At 42.0% G+C, this 17843-nt stretch overlaps 1 protein-coding gene across 2 annotated transcripts in view; it reads right to left on the bottom strand.

Moving 5' to 3' along the window:
- Positions 1–17843, bottom strand: part of LOC124049449 (cadherin-20-like) — a 68393-nt gene that overhangs the window by 9341 nt on the left and 41209 nt on the right. The window contains exons 1-7 of one of the 2 annotated variants that reach the window (XM_046371105.1): positions 15958–17822; positions 10218–10521; positions 6632–6926; positions 6174–6293; positions 3677–3844; positions 2228–2415; positions 1371–1624 (exon numbers count right to left, since the gene is read on the bottom strand). In XM_046371105.1, coding sequence (XP_046227061.1) covers positions 1371–1624; positions 2228–2415; positions 3677–3844; positions 6174–6293; positions 6632–6926; positions 10218–10436 — 1244 coding nt within the window. In that variant the 5' untranslated portion in view covers positions 10437–10521; positions 15958–17822. Of the gene's footprint in view, positions 1–1370; positions 1625–2227; positions 2416–3676; positions 3845–6173; positions 6294–6631; positions 6927–10217; positions 10522–15957; positions 17823–17843 lie in introns of those variants that run through there. The other variant, XM_046371104.1, reaches the window with a different exon arrangement.

Raw genomic sequence — 17843 nt, 5'->3', positions numbered from 1 at the left:
TGTCTAATTAGTTTATGAGAGGTGCAGTCTGGACAGTGCAGCCCACCACACAACATCTGTTCTGTTAGAGCACAATACATGATCTCCAAGTCCTCAGCCTCTCGCCCGTGCATGCTGACTAATTGCTGGATGTTGAAACTTGTCAGGGTTGTTATTAACATTATTATATTTGTCCTCCTCATCTTCGTCTCCATCAATATCAGCCGCTCCACAATGGAACTCTCAAACACGTGTTGATAGATGGAGCCTGCAGTCATAGCCTGCTATGAGAAGACATGTTGTGCTGCTGCCCCCTGCTGGTGATCAATCACCATTACATATATACTCAGAAAATGTACCTTTGATCCCCAGTGCTTGCCAACTAATAATGTTGTAATAACAGTTAATTTGCTTCACGCATTCTTTACTGGTATTGCAGCCTTTCCCAGCATGCACTGGGAGAAACACAGGAGAACACCCAGGACTAGTGACTCACTCCCATGCACTTAAAATGCTCAGACCTACCTGATGTTTTCATGTATTTTCATGTCTGAATTGATTTATTGATACTCATTTCATTTGGATATTGATGACATTATATATATGACATATTACGCAATTAGCTGTTATCATAGTGAAATTCAATGTCTGCAGCTTAACAGCAGCCAATAAATTTAATGGAAGGAGTTGTAAAAACCATATGATTCATTTGGATCCATATTGAGTTCCAAATGTACATTGTTTGTCACCTTGGTTTAATTTGAGGAGGGGTGCAGCAGCTCGTGAATACAATATTGTCAGGCAGCCAGCTTTTACCTCTCAGATTTCAAATCCTCTCAGCTGCACTTGAGCAGCAACATAAACATAAACATTTACCATGATCCTTTGCCCACATAAAGCAAGTTTCCATTATTAATATTTATGCCACACCAAAATAAATACATAAAAAACCCTGCAACAATCGATGCACTTGTTGTGTGCTATGAAATTGTTGTATAGATTGCCCTGTTTTTTGGAAAAAATACAAGATTTTTGGGACTTAACATGCAAAAGCACCAGTATGATCTTGGTCTTAAAAAGTAAAGAAAAAGCAAAAGCCATTTTTTTTTTCCTCACTAAATTTAAAATGTAAATAATACTGAATACAACTGTTATATTTACATAATTTATACTTTGCTGAATAATGGACTAACATTTGGGAGCATCCTCACAACTGACATGATTTGTGCTTTTGAGGTTGATTTCTCTTCAGCGTATCTGTGGTAATAAAAGACCTGTGTGGACTATAAAGACTCCCACAGAATAACATGTAAATTAACTATGTTTGACAACGGGTGAAGCTGGAAAACCCACATGAAACTGGCACAGCTTTGTTTCGTTTCTTTCCTCACCTCACAGTGTTGTTGGCGGCATCAGGATCTCTCGCTGACACCGTCTTCACCACCATCCCAATCTCGGCGTCTTCTGGCAATTCGATGTAGTACGCTGGTGAGTCGAACAGTGGGGGCTCATCCACATCCTCCACACTCACATGCACAATAGTGACGTCCTTGAAGGGTCCACGGTGGCGTAGAGCAGGGTCCACGTGGGTGTTGGCGCCCTCCACCTTCAGAGTGTAGCTGGGTTTCCTCTCAAAGTCCAGTGGCTGTTAGGTAAACACACATAAAGACACATAATTTTTTCGGAGCACATTGGCTGCAGTTTTAAGCAGCATATGAGCATATAAATTTATGCTCTTTGCTGCCAGAATTCAAAGTTAAAAGTTCAGTTCCTTCAAGAAGCAGCTGATGAGGACAGAATCTCCTGCAGTGCATACATACAGTAGAAGTCAGTCTCTCTAAGTTCTGGGTGTACTAGTTACAGATCACTGAGGACATAACATGTCAGGACAAACTGATGAAGGATGCTAAAAAAGCAGCAGAGGGATGAAGAGATCAGGATGGATGTTTCTTCAGAAAAGTAAAACTTAAAAATATTGTTTTTTGTGCTGAATGTAACAACGACAACACAAAAAAACCCCACTAAGAATCAAAAGCAAACTGTGGACAGCACTTGACAAGTTGTGAAATGTTTGTCCCTCTAAAGGCAAAATTAAATCACCAGACTTGTGAATAGAGTTTTGTTACTTTCTTCCTGTATGATTAACAGAATACAGTTGTAAACAAATAAAAATTTACAAACCAAAGAGATATCTGGAAAACAACTGGTTAATATTAATTCCGATAAAAGGAAAGATGAAGGTGGTTACCTTTTTCACGGTGATGATGCCAAAAAGGTTAGTGGGGTCGGTGCTGATGTCAAAAGTGTCCCTTCCATCTCCATCAATGATGCTGTACCTCATCTCAGCATTGACCCCGATGTCCCTGTCCTTCGCCCAGATGCGACCGACCACTGAACCTACTGGAGCTGACTCTGGGACGCTCATCTGATACAACCCTGAATAAGTAAATTAACAGAGTGAGCCATTCTATCATGCTGCACCTTTTCCATCTGTTTTACCTCAACTTTTCCTCTAGAGGGAGCCAAAACTCTTCCATCATCTCCTTGGCTTTTCTCTCCTCGCAAAATCACATCTCAGGCAGCTTAAAATGAATGGCTCCATAAACGCCTCACAATTGGGTTATATACTGTCTCGCGGGCCAGCTTCAATTTCATCTACAGTTTAACCTCAAAGAAGAGGTGACAGCTACCCAATTTGTGGTGCTCCCTGCAGTCCAAAGTGAAATGCCTGCACATTGTGCTTGACAGAAGGGGATCCCTGAAGCTCTTCACAACCAATCATAGTTTTATCAAAATGATGGTGCTAATTGGTGGGGTACTACTGATAGAAGTGGAAGTGGGTGGCGGCAGTGGGTGTTTTCCTTTGTCTCGGAGTGAAACCACCCGTCGGCGAAGAAGAGATGACCAAGGACAGCTAGACAACCCCTGACCTCAGGAAGACAGTAATGAGAAGAACAGAAATGGGGATAATCAAAGAGACAGCATGCGGTGACTGGTGGCTAAGGAGGGGGGGGTGGCGGAGGCCGTGGGCTAAGTGGAAAGGGGTTGGAGGGTAGAAGTGGACAGAGGGAGAAGGGCAGAGGGGCTAACAGTTTGCATGCTCAAGAGAAATGAGGTGGATAGATGTAGAGCCACCCATATAAAATAACAAATTCTCCAAGTGTCCCTTTGAATGTAAGTATTCACACATGGCTTACAGATGCTGCAGTCCCATGTTTTATTGCATGCCACACATGCAGACATCTGGAACTTAAACATGCAAACACAAGTCAAGTATCAAGCGTGGCACAAAACAGCATTGAAATTCGAGTGAACTTAAGGGTCATTTGAGGGCTTTGATTTGATATTTGTGGTGCATTGAAACCACGACTGTTCACATTTCTGAACAGTATAGAACACAGGATTCAGTGCACACAAGGAAATGGCAAATCGTTTTTAAAACTATGAGGCGACAGTGCTACCCACTGCACCACCGTGCCACCCGGTTGTTATACATGATTCCACAATATAGTCTTATGCCTCTAACTACACTGTTGGTCTGATTGAAATTGTCTAAAACTTTTAAAATAATATTTCCTTTTCAGCTGAGTATCAGGAGGGACGTGAGAAAAGAGATGGGGGTTCAGGTAGAGCAGAGGGAAAAGTGGATCAGGAAATAAGCTAAAATGTGAGTGAAGAACTGTTGTCCGTGTCTTACTCTGGTCAAACATTGGCGGGTTGTCATTTATGTCACTGAGAGTGATGTCGACAGTGGTGGTCCCAGCAAGCCCTCCAAGCTGGCCGCCCATGTCCTTGGCTTGGATGACCACGGTGTAGTTTTCTTTGGTCTCCCTGTCCATGTCTGCCAGGGACACACGGACTATGCCTGAAGAGAGAGACCAAGACAAAGAGAGAGAGAGAGAGAGAGAGAGAGAGAGGGAGAGAGAGAGAGAGAGAGAGAGAGAGAGAGAGAGAGAGAGAGGAGGTTAATTCAAGGTCAGCAACAAAGAACTGGTGACACTGATTAGGATCATGTGTCCAAGCAAGCAAGCCCTGGAATGTCAGTGCTCTCAATGGGCTGGACAAGAGGCTGTATGAGTGACTTATAATTAAATTTGTCATTCATTTAAATCCTATGGTTTAAACACATCTTAATTATTGAACTGTAATATAGAAAAAAAACATCTAATCCAACCAATTTACTTGACAGCCACATTTGCCCAAAGAAATATATTGTTTTCCCCCCAACACACAATTACAGCATTGACCCAAAGACACTTCAATATGTAAAGCTCTACACCTGAGGTTAGGCTCAGGTTGGACCAAAAGAATGCAATAAATATTTGACACATTTCAAGTAAATAAGTAAAGACAAATTTTAACTAACAACTTACAACACACTAAAGGACACAAGTTTGTACGAGACTAAATAGTTTCCATGCTTGGACAACAGAGTATCTATTGAATTCAGGCACTGTACAGTTTGTACTCTAACCATGCTATTACAATGCATGTACAGTCCTTAACCTGGTGAGCATTCAAACATGTCCTCAGTTTTCTCTCCTGTTGTATGGATGCCATCTGTGCACTCTGTACCATCAGCACTGTGTTATTGTATTGCAGAGAACAACCATACAAAGACAGCTTTGCAAGATGCAGCTGAATCCAACTAAAATCAAGTGCTGTTTTGTGCTGAAGAGCAAGACGTGAATTTAACAGTGTTGTATGTTTGAGCTATGCTGTGTTGACAGTTTACATTGTTTTACCACCAATAAAAGCCTCACTGCTGAGCTTACAACTGAATCAGAGAGGGTGATTGATAGCTGTAGAGCCATTTTTGTTTCTGTGATGGATGAACCTAAGGCATTGGCAGTCTGAGTGGCTACTGATGGGCAGCGCAGCATGAGAGGTTTGGAAACAGATTTCTGTGCTGACAAACAAGGAAATGAGGCAGCTGTGGTAAACAATGCCCAGTGACTCTCTGCTTTTAAGAGGCTAATGGGTTTTTGGAAGTGAAACATTGCATCACAGCCATGATCATGTGTGGCATGTGTTGCAATGCCAGATTATTTAGCACCTTTTTTCCATACTTTGTTTTAACTGTTTCTCAGTCTCACTTAATTTCAACTCACTCACTCACTCAACTCACTCTCTTGCTGACCGTTAGGAGAGAGTGATACCAGTCTAATGTTTCTGCATTATGTATGAAGCTATGGGCAGGAGATGATTAGGGTAGCTTAAAGCATAAAGACTGGATGCAGGGGGAAACCGTTAGTCCTTTTTTATACTTAAAAAATAAAATGCATTATCATATACAGATTAAACAAGCAAAATACACAATTTTACTTAGCAGAGCTTTAGAGACTTAGTTTTTAACTTTGGACATGCTAGCTGTTTCTGCCCACTTCCATTCTGTGAAGCTAAGCTAACAGCTAACTCTCTTGGTTCTAGTGCAGTACTTAATGCGGAAACATTAAAGTGACTCTTTTTATCTAACTCTAGTCAAGAAAGCAAATAAACTTAATGATGTGTGGATATGATGCCCATCACAAAAGCAGTGTTTGGTAGAAGTAACAAGTATATTTGGTTTGTGGTAAACAGACTATGCAAACTAACTGACATGGCTTGGGATTCAAACCTATGAGCTTTCTCTTACAAGACTGTTTTTTGAACCATTCGATCACTTCACCATGAAAGACCGCCTGTTATATTCTGTCCTCACTTTCACAACAATGAAGTCACACTTCGAGCTTCATATCTTTTATGTCAAGTGCAAGAAGTTTGAGATATTGCATGCTGTAACAAAAGAGCACCATGTTTCAAACAAGTGTTCCGTAGTCTCATAGCAACAACAGGAACCATGCTGAGCTTCCCACATTCAGAGTTGGTTTGGTATACACAGGGGCTTAGAGTGTGGACTGTGAAAAATCAAACTGTGGTGCAATTCCAGCGTGGTGCAGTGTTAAAAACAAGGTGGGGAATTAGCATTAACTGTCACTCGAGTGTCAGTAAATTCTGTCAGTAGTAGTTTGTCGACTTTATCAGGTCGTCTAACATCATTCGCACTTATAAAACATTCATGTGGAGCTCATAAAATAGTTAAAGTGGCTGGTGAAGTTTGAAATACATCAGTTTTATATGTAAAAGAAAAAAAAAGCTGGTAAAAGCTTGAGAGTTACAGAGGGAGTTTTTTAGCAGTGTATGTGAAGTCGCACCAGTCTTGGCGTCCACTGAGAAGTAAGGCTGGCCCTCCAGGATGCTGTAGACCACACGAGCACTGTTACCATATGTGGGGTCATCGGCATCTGTGGCAGTCAGCTGGATAACAGATGTTCCTGCGTGAACATAAAGGCAAAGGTGGGGAGAAATGGAGCAATGTCATCATATGAATTAAATAAATAATTTTGGTTGGAGATCTGTGGCTGGAGCAGCTTTAGGAATTATATGTGTATTTACTTCAAAGCAACCACAAAAGTAGGATTATGAATAGTGAATGAAGCAGATGGAGACGAGCCTGTAAGAACAAATGACAACAATAACTCTGCAGGGTTATTATGCACTTTGCTATTGTTCACCATGTGCTGCAACTGAAAAACAAACAACTCAGATATGCACAGGCAACATTTAGGTTCTGTCTCCAGCCATCTGTCTGCCTTCATCTCCCTCTGCTCACCTATTTTGGACATTTCAGGCACAGACGCCTGGTATGGCCCATCCAAAAACCTTGGCTCGTTGTCATTGATGTCCTGGATCTTAACAATAAATTCTGATTCAGGCTCCAGAGGCCTGTCCGTCAGGCGGTTGCGGGCCTGGGCACGAAGGACATACTGGGCCTTCACCTCCCGGTCGAGCCTCTGGATAGCATGGATGTCCCCTGTGCTGTCATCAATGGTGAAGGTAGTGCCTGCCCCCTCGCCTGTCAGGATGTACTTAATGGAACCATCACCTTTATCCATGTCTGAGTGGAGCTGTGGAGATGTTCCCAGAGATGTTTATAAGTCAGTCAGAGAAAGATTTTATTGCACAATGCCTATTACCAAAGAAAAGCTCCACCTTTTCTCAAGGAATTTAGAAGCAGCATGGGACAACTAGAAGTGTTCACTTCTGTGCCTGAACTGCTGGTGCTTTGATCAAATAACTTGTGAGGGGAGCAGTCTTCAAAATCATGACAACATTTCCCAGACAAAACCACATCAATAAAGTAAAACTATGGTCACAAGTTCAAACTAACAGGAATATAAGACATGTGGTGCAGTGACATGTTTTTGAGGACATTTAATAAGGTCACACCTCCCAATTTTAGAACAATGCAGAAGCACAGTGATTGTAAACATACAGATGAGTCAACCAGGACATTTTTTGAGCCAAACAGTGGAAAGTTTTTGCTCTGAATCCAACTGAAAATGTGTTGTGAGGTTGCTTGGTGTTCTGGCCTTGTAGAGCATAATACCAAGTGTCTGCTGATTTCTGGAGTGGGTCAAAAGAAATTAATCCACAATCTTGGTAACCAAGCTACCGGTATATGCAAACAAACATGAACATGCTGCATTTCTCTGTTTTATATACCTGTAAAATTAACATCTTTGAATTGACCTGGTGCTATATGCCAATGACTTTGTCTGACTAGTTACTTTCCTCTTGCGCCAGGGCCTTGACTCTAGATCTCCATGGGTGGTGTGTGGTTGTATGTGCACCTTAATACTGTAGCTGTAAGTAGACATCTAATCATAGCTTACAGCCTGATTGTTGCCATGGGCCCTGCACTGCAATCAGAACCCGTTTGTGGCCTGTGTGTGCAAATGCCAGAGTGTTGATGTGCAATCACTCCTTGCTTGAAAGAGCTTCTCTGCGTATGATAAGTACTTTTATCACAATGGCAGAGTGGAATTAAACAGCACTATTGATGTCTGTCTCATATATAATCAACATACAGCAAGCACACAACACAACACTGACAAAACTCACCCAACAGTTCTAAACACAGTCTTTTCAAGATGCTCACTTTGTCCTTTCGTCGTCCAGGATCATGAAATGGAATTACCACACTGAGGCTGTTGAACTGCTTCAGGTTTTCAGCTACAGCACTTGTTGTTATTCTGGTGATAGTTCATCTGCAATCTTGACAATACTCAAGACTGCCTGAGCAGCTGACAATACAGCTTTTCCTATCTCTTTGGACAACATGCCCACCTACACTCTCTCCGGTAAAGTGCTGTGCAGCCCAATGCAGCACCAGAATATGTGTTTTTTTAATCATCACGGCATTGTGGGCTTCAGCCTCATGTCTATTAGTGATATATCTCAGGACAGTTCCTTCTACTGCCTCATCTACCTTCTTCTGAGCTGATCCATCCTTTTCACCAAAGCTTATGAAAAGACTGAGTTTGACACTCTATCTATCAGTTACTTGCTCAGTCTCAGGCCCAACCCAAAGCCCAGACCTCCAACATCCCTTCTGCTCTTAATACTAAAATGAGGGGAAAAAGAAAAACCCTCAGGCAGGGAGGCTACAGTGAATGTTTTTACTACTTTGTCATATCCTATACAGTGCCTCTCTGCTGTGAGTGTCTCTCTGGGTAGTAGCCTGGCCTGTCAGAATCACTTAGTCCTTTGAGCTCAGAAAAATTAGGCTGAGCAGCTTGAAAAGAATCAGTGATGAAAAGCTACATGGAAAAGAAGAAGAAGTAGTATGGTCCATGACTATGCTACAGCGACTGTAAGGAATATACCATATAGGCAGATACAGTACTTTTTTTTGTAGTGGTGGTTACTCTCTCAGGACTTGCTATTCTTCTATCTGGTCAGAACATTTGACTTTTTGGAATGCAGCATGCAGGGGACATTATTCCAGAACACTAATTGGCCAGGTTTGCACAATAACCAATGGGAAATTTCAAAGACGAGTGCTTAGTGGGCCACCGTAATGTTTTAAAAGTCAGAAATGACAAATTCATCATATGTTTGGAATGGGCCTTTCAAGGTCAGGGCAGCATATTTTTAGGGATTTGAGCAAAATATTTGAATGCATTCATGCTTTATTCAGTTAGATGCCACTGCAATTTGTTATTTAGTGAAAAAAAGACAGGCATGAATATTATCTGACTTAGTAAAGGGTAAAAACTGTATAAGTATTAGATGTCAACTGTTATACTCCGTTACATTTGAGAAATTTGAATTTTCGGAAAGTAAAATATCATATGGAATAAAAAGAAGTGTCATCAATAAAGTTTACCTCTTTTCCTCAACAATGCTGAAATGTGCCGCTGATGAAATTTTATCTTTATTTCTTTCACCTACCAAAAACTACAAAGTTCATATTTTCTATAACTAGAAAATCAGACTCATTTAGAAATTCAAACAATGACTGCTAAAAGTCATGTTTGACAGTTAGAGCTGAGACAGTTAAAATATCAGTCGAACTCCCCTTTAGCTCCCTAGCTAACATTACATTAGGTGAGTTTTTAGTTTCACTGGCATGTAGTTCAGTTTGGTCCTGCATGTCCAAAGGCAAAAAACATTTTCTTCATACCAAAGATATACCAAGATGTACATTTAACAGATAATGATTTAATTTGTAATTTAGCTAACTCACAAAGGTAAACAAGAGAAGCCTGTTAATAGTCCAATAGCCAATAATTTGATAAAGGACAAATGGCCATAGAGAGGTCAATATGATGGGATATTTAGACATGCTGACTCAGAAAGCTTCACCAAAAGCCACTTTTTTGGTGTTGTAATGGCAATTTTCAGTGTAGTTTTCAAGATTGTTCTGTCTCCCTGCTGATGTTGACTGGCCTTACCACTATTGATCAAATGTTCAATTCACTTTAGCGGCTGAGCGATCAAAGTGATCCTTTGTGAGCATCCCTCGCCTGCTCTTTTCAGAGCGTGTCGGTTGTGTTGCAGACCTACCATCCACTTCTGTGGAAAGGAGCAGACTGAATGAAGCCTCGGCTCAAGTCAATTAACTCAATCACTGCTGTGTGGCTCTGGTTCAAAGTGGACAGAAGAGAGGCTTCGTCGGGACACAGTGCATCCAGGGATTAAATTGCTTTTGTTTTTTATTCCTTGCAGCCATTTAATTTTACTTTGACCAACCCATGATCTTCTCTTTTGCATTCATGGAGCCAGCCATTAGAAACACCAAGCAGCTCCCTCGCCAGGCCAAAACTCAGTACACTGTAATTATTCAGGTTATACCTTTATGTGTGTGCATATGTGTGCATGTTAATGCAGTACAGCATGTGGTCAATACTGACCTTTCCAATATAAAGTGGTTCCAGTCCAGTGTACTCCTCCAGGACGAAGAACTGGTTCCATACCCAGCCTCTTTTCACCCTCTGAAGCAGCACTGAGTTTCCTGCATTTTCCTCCTCTGTGGGCTTACCCAGAAGGTTCTGAGGCAGAAGGGTCAAAATACCAAGGGCCAAAGGGAGCAAGATGCTTGCAACAGGTGGAAGATGTAATCCGCCTACCATTGTTAAAGGTGGAGAAGTATTTAAGAAGGCTTTTCCTATTTCTTCACAAGTTTAGTTGTTTCTTGGTTCCTTTCCTTTCTGGCTGCTGTAAGAGAAAAAAGACAAGACAAGTAAGTTTCACATGTATGTCCTTTTATACACTATCATCCTTTGGTTGTGTACTGAGCCTCAGTCTATATTGCAGTCTGTGGGAAACCCACAGATGACAGTCTTCTCTCCTGCTTCCAAATTAACCTTCTACTACTGAGTTTTTGTTGAGTTATAATGAACTGTGTGTGCCTTATCACAGCTGAATGAGGGAGTTCTTCTTGTACTGCAGATGAGGAGGTGATAAGAGGAGAAAAAGATGGGGACAGTAGTTTCCATTGCAACCAAAACTTCTCTTTTTTTCATGCCTGTGTACAGATTAAAGAAATGAAGCACAATGTGTTTTTTAAGCTTTAGACATGTTGATGAATTTTTGAACTGTGGAGACAGTCAGGGTAGCGCTTTCTCCTGCTTTTAGCATTTATGCTAAGCTTGCCTACTGCTTTTAGCTCCATAACTAACACACAGTCATGAGAATGATATTGATCTTTTCATGTAAGTCTCCACAAAAAGCAAATAATAACATTTGACAATTATAATTTTCCTTCAGTCTCATAACCTTGTAATATTCTCTTGAACATATAAGCATAAAGCCACATTTGGAGCCTGCCAGAGAAAAAAGAAGTGATTGTGCTCTTTTGATACAACTAGTTTGAGCTCCTTTTTCTCCATTTAGGGACAATAAGGCATATCATATTAGGGGGAAAAAAACCAAAAAAATAGGAGACGTTCAACCACACTCTTTTGTTTGCTTCCTTCTCATCCTGTCACAGGGAGAGGTAAGCTCCTTCACACCTCCTGCAAAAGGCCCGGGGTGTGATGTTCCGAGACTGTTGTGTTTCTGTTAACACCCTTGCTCAGATGTACTCGTGTTCTACAAGTTCCTGTCAGCACTGCACACTACTCATTAGAAGTGTATTTTTGTGTTGTCTGTGTATTTTCCCCCATATCTCAGGTTTTGAAAGGCCCTTTTGCTCATGCTTTTAAATACTAGTTCCCTCTGCATTGCTCTTTTTGATACGAACATCACAGGAATCTTTAAGATCAACGAGGTAATTTCCACGAATTTCTTGCAGGAGATGCTTTTTAAAGTTACCCATTGATTTTAGCCAATCAATACCTTTTCACATGCAGCTCATGGCACCTACACTGCCTCTTTCTATTTGCATCTTAATTTTATGTATTAGAAGGACAGCAGCATCTGCCTGCTTTTCCTGCATTAACGAGCTCGGAGGAAAATAGGCAGATTTATGGTCAAAAGGCAAAAAAAAAAGGCAGAGAGACGGGGGAGAAAGGAAAAGAAAAGCAAAGAGGCTGTTAGCAGGGGGAGCTGGAAAGTTTTGGGCTGAAAAAGAAAACAGCGGAAGAAAGAGAGACTGTTTGACTCATGGTTAGACTCCATTATGTTTTGTAAGAGAGAGTGCATTGTGCTTGCTGCAGGCACTCTCTGAATCGCAAAACTCAGTTAATCATTGTTGAAGAGACACAAAAGGCAAGGAAGGGTGGGAGGCGTGGCTGCATTGTCAGCGGGAGGCTGGCCCGAGTGTGTGTGCATACATTTGTGTGTGTGTGTCTGGCTTTCACTCCGAGAGCTGCTTGGCAGGATGGGTGACACTTGACCTCGCTGCTCCCCTCTTTTCTGTCTATTCAAGGCGCCTGGTTGCCATTATGAAGTAAAATTAGCTCCCTGTTCTTTGGCCACCAAACTTGGCCTCCCCCCTCAGCTCCTCCCCTAAAAGGTCACAGCTTGCACCCGAGCATTTTGCTCCATTTTGTCGTCCCTAATGTGGTGACATGCAATGCAATTGTGCTGGCAAAACATTTCACAAATCTTTCTTCTGCTAATCTTATGGCATTTCACTTGTTTAAAGAAAAAGCAGCTGGTGTTTGCCACACAAGCTGTGAATGGTGGGCATAAAGGATGGGAGGATGAAGGGATGAGGAGCAAAGTGGAAGGTGGAGGAGCAATCATATGAAAAAGCTTTGCTAGACAGCCAAGGCGAAGAGGTATTTTCCCACCGGGCTGAAAAACTCTTCCCTAGTTGAAAATCTGTCTTTGTATTCAAAAGAAAGCAACACAATTTAGAGTTGTTAGTGTGTAACACAATAAAAAAAAAAGATGTCAAAATGGCAAAACAGCTATATGAGCATCCGATTTTTATGTTTGTTTTCAAAAGAAAAGAAACCCTTGAAAGAAAGTGAGTGACAGTAGAAGAGACGGTGATTGTCAGGGGGAGCAGCTGGTATGACAAAATGATGGGCCATATTGTTGTATCATCTCACTCCAAGTCCACCTGCTGCTCCATTAACTGCAATCTGACAACAGCAGACTATATCAAACTGCTCCTACATGAGCGAACAAGGTTAATGTTTTCTTCCAATTGAGGAAAACAAACAAGAAACACCTGCTACAGTATGACTGACTGACCACCGCTGGGCCGAGGCGACATACACAATCTCTCTAAGTCCGCCTGTTCAGATTAATGAGTTGCTAATGCCCAAGTTAACTATACAAAACATATTCGTGTGTAATGACTAACTCATGTACGAACCTTAAGAGTAAAGACTAAGTTGAGTTAGCATAAGTTAGGACTAGCTGATTTCCCCCTGTTTTACAGATTGTGATTGAAATCAAGCAATAATTTTGTTAATTGTATGTATGGTGCTGAAAGAAATATTGGTTTTGTACCAGAAGTGAAACAAGGATCAGTAATGAAAAATTGCTTTTGATAAGTTCAGGAATACTGAGCTAAAACAGCTGGCCATCTAGTCAAAAGCAAGCAAAAAATGTCAAAACATTCAGCTTTAGGATTTTCTGTTTTTGTTTGGTTTATGTGATTATAAACTTTTCATTGTATAGACCAAATGATTAATTGATTAATCTAATGTAATCTAATTAATTGTTCATTCCAGTTGTTGTGTTGTCAAAAATCTCAATCAGATCTTTTGGTCCACCAATGGGATGGGAGCATTCACTAAGTGAGGGCAAACTCAGTGTGTGGTACATTAGTATGGGTTCGCCCTGTTTAAGTGCTACGCGGAGCATTATTAAGTGTTAATTTCACAGTGGCCATGTCTGTGCTCCACTCACCTCGGCTCTAAAAAGAGGCCTCCCAGACTGTGGAAAAGGTCCTTAAAAACTGGGTGGACCCATGAAACAGGGTTCCACCCACCCTGGCAGGGCAAAACGTCACGGCCAATTTGTTAACCACAATTGATTTTGCACGGTGTAAAGTGACGCCACGCCTAAGGCTCTGCATATCTCCGACCCAGGCGAGGGGCTGCATCGATGCACTTTGACTTTTTTAAGATGCAGAAGCTCTGGCATGATAAAGTGTCTTTCAATAAACTGAGTACAATCAACTGAGTGGGTGCTGTTGCAAAAAGCAGAAGGGTTTTCTTAAATACAGCCGCAGAATCTAATTTCCCTTCCCGACCGAGCACTGCCTGAAAAGTCACATTTTCTCAGCAAAGTGTTTCATTTCTTAATGCTAATGTTTATTTACTTCGCTACATACACATAATTAAATTCAGGCTTTGCCGCTGCACTAACTTTCAATAAGCATGTTGCCCTCGCAGCATGGCTTCTGCTAAGTTTTTTATGTGTCTGTGTGTATAAAGATGGAATAAAATGACCAGGTCTTCTGGTTTCTAAAGCAAAGGGTCTATACCATCACCCCCTGCAGCAAGGACCCAGTTTCCTCAGCAGGCTCACAGGGAGAGATAGCAGCCTTCAAAGGCAGAGCCAGGCTAGGGGAGGTGTGTATTCCGGCCAAACTCTCTCAAGATCATATAGTTGTTTGTGTGTGAGTATGAATATGAGTTCTCTGTGGATGCACAGCATGCACGCCTGTATGTGTTTCTGTGTGTGTGCTACCCTCTATTCGTCCTCATTCCTCTAACCCTGTTGCCCCTCAGGACAGAGACGCTGGCGTGGAGCAGGCTTTTGAACCTGCCTCTGCCGAGCTCTCTAATTGTAGGGAGCTCCCCGGGCATTGGCCTGTGCAGCTGTGTGCGCCGCCACCGCTGTGCTGTGACGAGCGTCTCCCTCCCTGCAGCTCGTTTACTGTAAGGTGTTTTTAATTACTCGTCTCTCTCTCTCGCCACTCTATCTGCTTTTGTGTGCTGGCTGAACTTCAGAAGTTAGTTCAACCCTCTTTTGCAATGACACGCACAACAATCCCTCCTCAGTTTTCAACATACATGTTAAGTCTTTGTTAATGTATCATTCAAACTTTGCACTTATTTTTAGGTTTCTCTTAATCCTCTCTCTCTTTTGGACTCACTCCTTCTCCTTCCCTTCCCTCCCCGATGCACATTTAGTTCATTCATTGCTCAGTGGAGGCCATAAAAGGAGTCTTGTCATTTATGGAGAAATTAAATCATACAAACTGGCATTCATCCCAGGCACTGGTGCATGGAAGTGATGTCACCATGCATAAGCGTCATCTGGAAAAGTTTGCAATCAGTGTCACTCCACTGCAAATTAAACCGCAGTATCTTGGGGACAGATCCTTTCAAATTAATATTGAACTCATAATGTCCTTTGAATTTTGAGGCTTTTGTCTTAGAGAATTGTTTCCGGCAACCACATGGCGACAGCTGGAGAATCCTGTCCTCTATTAAACCATTTCTTGTCCTGGAATGTCATTTAAGATATCTTCACCACAAGGACCATCACAGAAACCTGAAAGGTGTTGTTAATATGGAAGCCAATGCACAACGCTCATATTTCAGAGGATCCTTCACTGCCTCTTGCAGACACTGATAATGGCAAAAAAGTCTTTCTGCCCCAGCAAGAGTGCACATGCCAATCTAGTGTCTTATTTGTCGGCCTGAGCTTACAAGACAGGCGATAGCTTAATGGGTTTTATAGAAAAAAAAATGAATCTGTCCTCATCTTGAGAAACTAGAACCTTGGCTCAGGCCGAGAAATGAGGTCTGAATGCCAAGCAGAGGTCCGTAAAAGCAGATAGACATTCCTCTCCTTCAGCGTGACTTGTTTGAAGTGGTGACAGTGCAGACGTGCTGAGAATTGGAGCCAAGATTTGAGCCTGAGCTCGTGTTCCAAAAAGTTTTTTAATGTGGCACCAAAACCCCTCCGAGCTAAGGCAGGGCTCCCCGAGTAATCACCGTGACCTACTTTTGACAGTCACACATGCGACATATTTGTGTCGGAAAACATTGTTTATCAATTAACACAAAAGTGCAGTAATGAATGAATACTCATCTCGGTACTCTCCATCTCCACTCAAATTGTTGCAGCGCTCAGTTATAGTCGACTAAATCCCCAGTTGCCCTTAAATCATCCTCAACAATTCCTTTTTCTGGGTTGAAAATATTACTGGCATTTCTCACTGGCACTGTAGTGTTTCAAAACATGACCAGTATAAGTCAAGGATCATATTGTTTTAGCAAAAATTCCACACCTTACCTTTTTCCTTTTCAACTTTATTCCTCTTTCTCAGTCCTTCTTCTCTGAAAAATGCTTGTTATTCTTCTTCTTTATCTCTTTGTTCTTCTTTTCCCTGCACACTCACTAAATTTCCCTTGTAAAAGTTCTGAAAGCTACTGCCTGCAGTGCATCAGTTTCCCTAAAGTCACCTTGAGTCCATGCTTTCTCTCACTGTCCTCTTTGTAAAGTTTCCTTTCTCTCTGTCTATACATAAATATATCTTCTCTTGCTGCCTCTACTCTGTCACCACTGCTGTCTGCCTCTCATAGCTGTCTGCACACTCTCATCTCTGGTGTTGACTATCTGGGGACTCAATCAGACTAAAGGACCAATTGTCCCTCTCTTTACAATCAGTGGGACGGCCTCCTCCGGCTCCAGCATTATCCAGCCATCTACAACCTTGGGCATGGGAAGGAGCAGTGGATGGCGAAGAGGTAGAGAAAGAAGAAGGGGAGTCATGGGGGGGTAGATTGACAGCAGGATGGGGGTGAAATTACAGCAAGAGGGGGGTGGAAATCAAAGAGGCGGCAAGGAAGGGATGGGGAAATGAGAAGTGAAAGACATGAAGCAGTAGATAGGGAGCAGTGGAAGGAAATGCTCCTGCATGCACCACAAAAGCAACACATTTCATCTCGGGGTATTTGCAAGTAAATAAAGAGACCAGCATGGTGGGGAAATACTCAGGAGTGTGTGATGACTGGGAGTGTGGGTGGAGATTGCTGGGAGTGCAGGGTCCTTTGGTTCACTGACCAGCAAAAGGATGAGGGGAAACGCAAAGAATGAGGGGAAAAAACCCACCACTCTCGCAAACCTGCCCTTATGCATTTTAACAAGCCACTGTTGTACACGACTGGATCTGTAGAGGGATTTGTGGTCATAAAAGATGAAGCTTTAAACTGCATTATATTCCGCTGCTTGCCCAGTCAGAGTCAAAGCAATTAGTTTTCCAAATTGGCAAAAAGATCCTGAAAAATTAGGTGCACGCTAATACACACAAAAAGCGCAGCAGGAGATTAGTCATGGTCATGGAGATCTGATCCCTGTTTAGCACTGAGTGAGAAAATAGCAGTGTTTCATTTAAGCAATCACGGAATTAATGCAGCAAAAAGGGGTTTTCAGAGTTGAGTCTCTTGCATATTTCTCCTCAGGAGGAGAAGGACTAGGAAAGTGAAATCATATTGGAGATGTACTCAACCATGTTTAAACAGAAATGAGAATATATTACACACAAACAAGAAGTGTTCTAAGCTGCTACTCTGGTTCATCACACAGTCTGAATGGTTTTCGTATTGTATTTATGGTCAAAATAAAATGATGGAGCTCTAGACATAAGCAAGCAAAATTTTCTCCACTATTCATAGCCTACTGGGACAGTTTTGCTCTTTTTTTCTTGACAGCCCTTTGACTCTCCTTAATCATCCTGACAGAGTAATTTGGTGTGTTGTACGGCTCTAAAAATACAGATGAAGGCTGTTGTCACCCACCGAGCCAGATGGTCAAAAGGTTGTACTTCTCCATCAGTTCAATATGTTTTTTCTTTCTCCCACTCTGTCCCTTTCAGTATGTCTTCTTTCTCATTTGGCAGGTCATTCTTCTTCACCACTGGCTTCCCTCCCCTCCCTGCCGCCCTCCCCATCGTCTTTGTCTCTTTGAAGACCGGACTGGTAAGCGCCCCAGCCAATCTGTCAGCGAATGCTTGACTGGACCTCCAGAAAAAGGCAGGGACTACCTCTTTGTTAGGGCGGGACACAGAGAGGGTGGTATTCAGGCTAGTTGAGCAACACCTTCCATCACTGTGGCAGAGCGGGGGATAATAATTGGCAGAACAAATTGAAGCTACAGGGCTTATGGAAAGTCTGTTATGG

Source organism: Scatophagus argus, chromosome 18 (assembly GCF_020382885.2).
Source record: "Scatophagus argus isolate fScaArg1 chromosome 18, fScaArg1.pri, whole genome shotgun sequence".
NCBI classification, from domain to species: domain Eukaryota; kingdom Metazoa; phylum Chordata; class Actinopteri; family Scatophagidae; genus Scatophagus; species Scatophagus argus.
The sequence above is the reverse complement of the archived record's forward strand: the minus strand, read 5'-3'. Positions and strand labels throughout refer to the sequence as shown.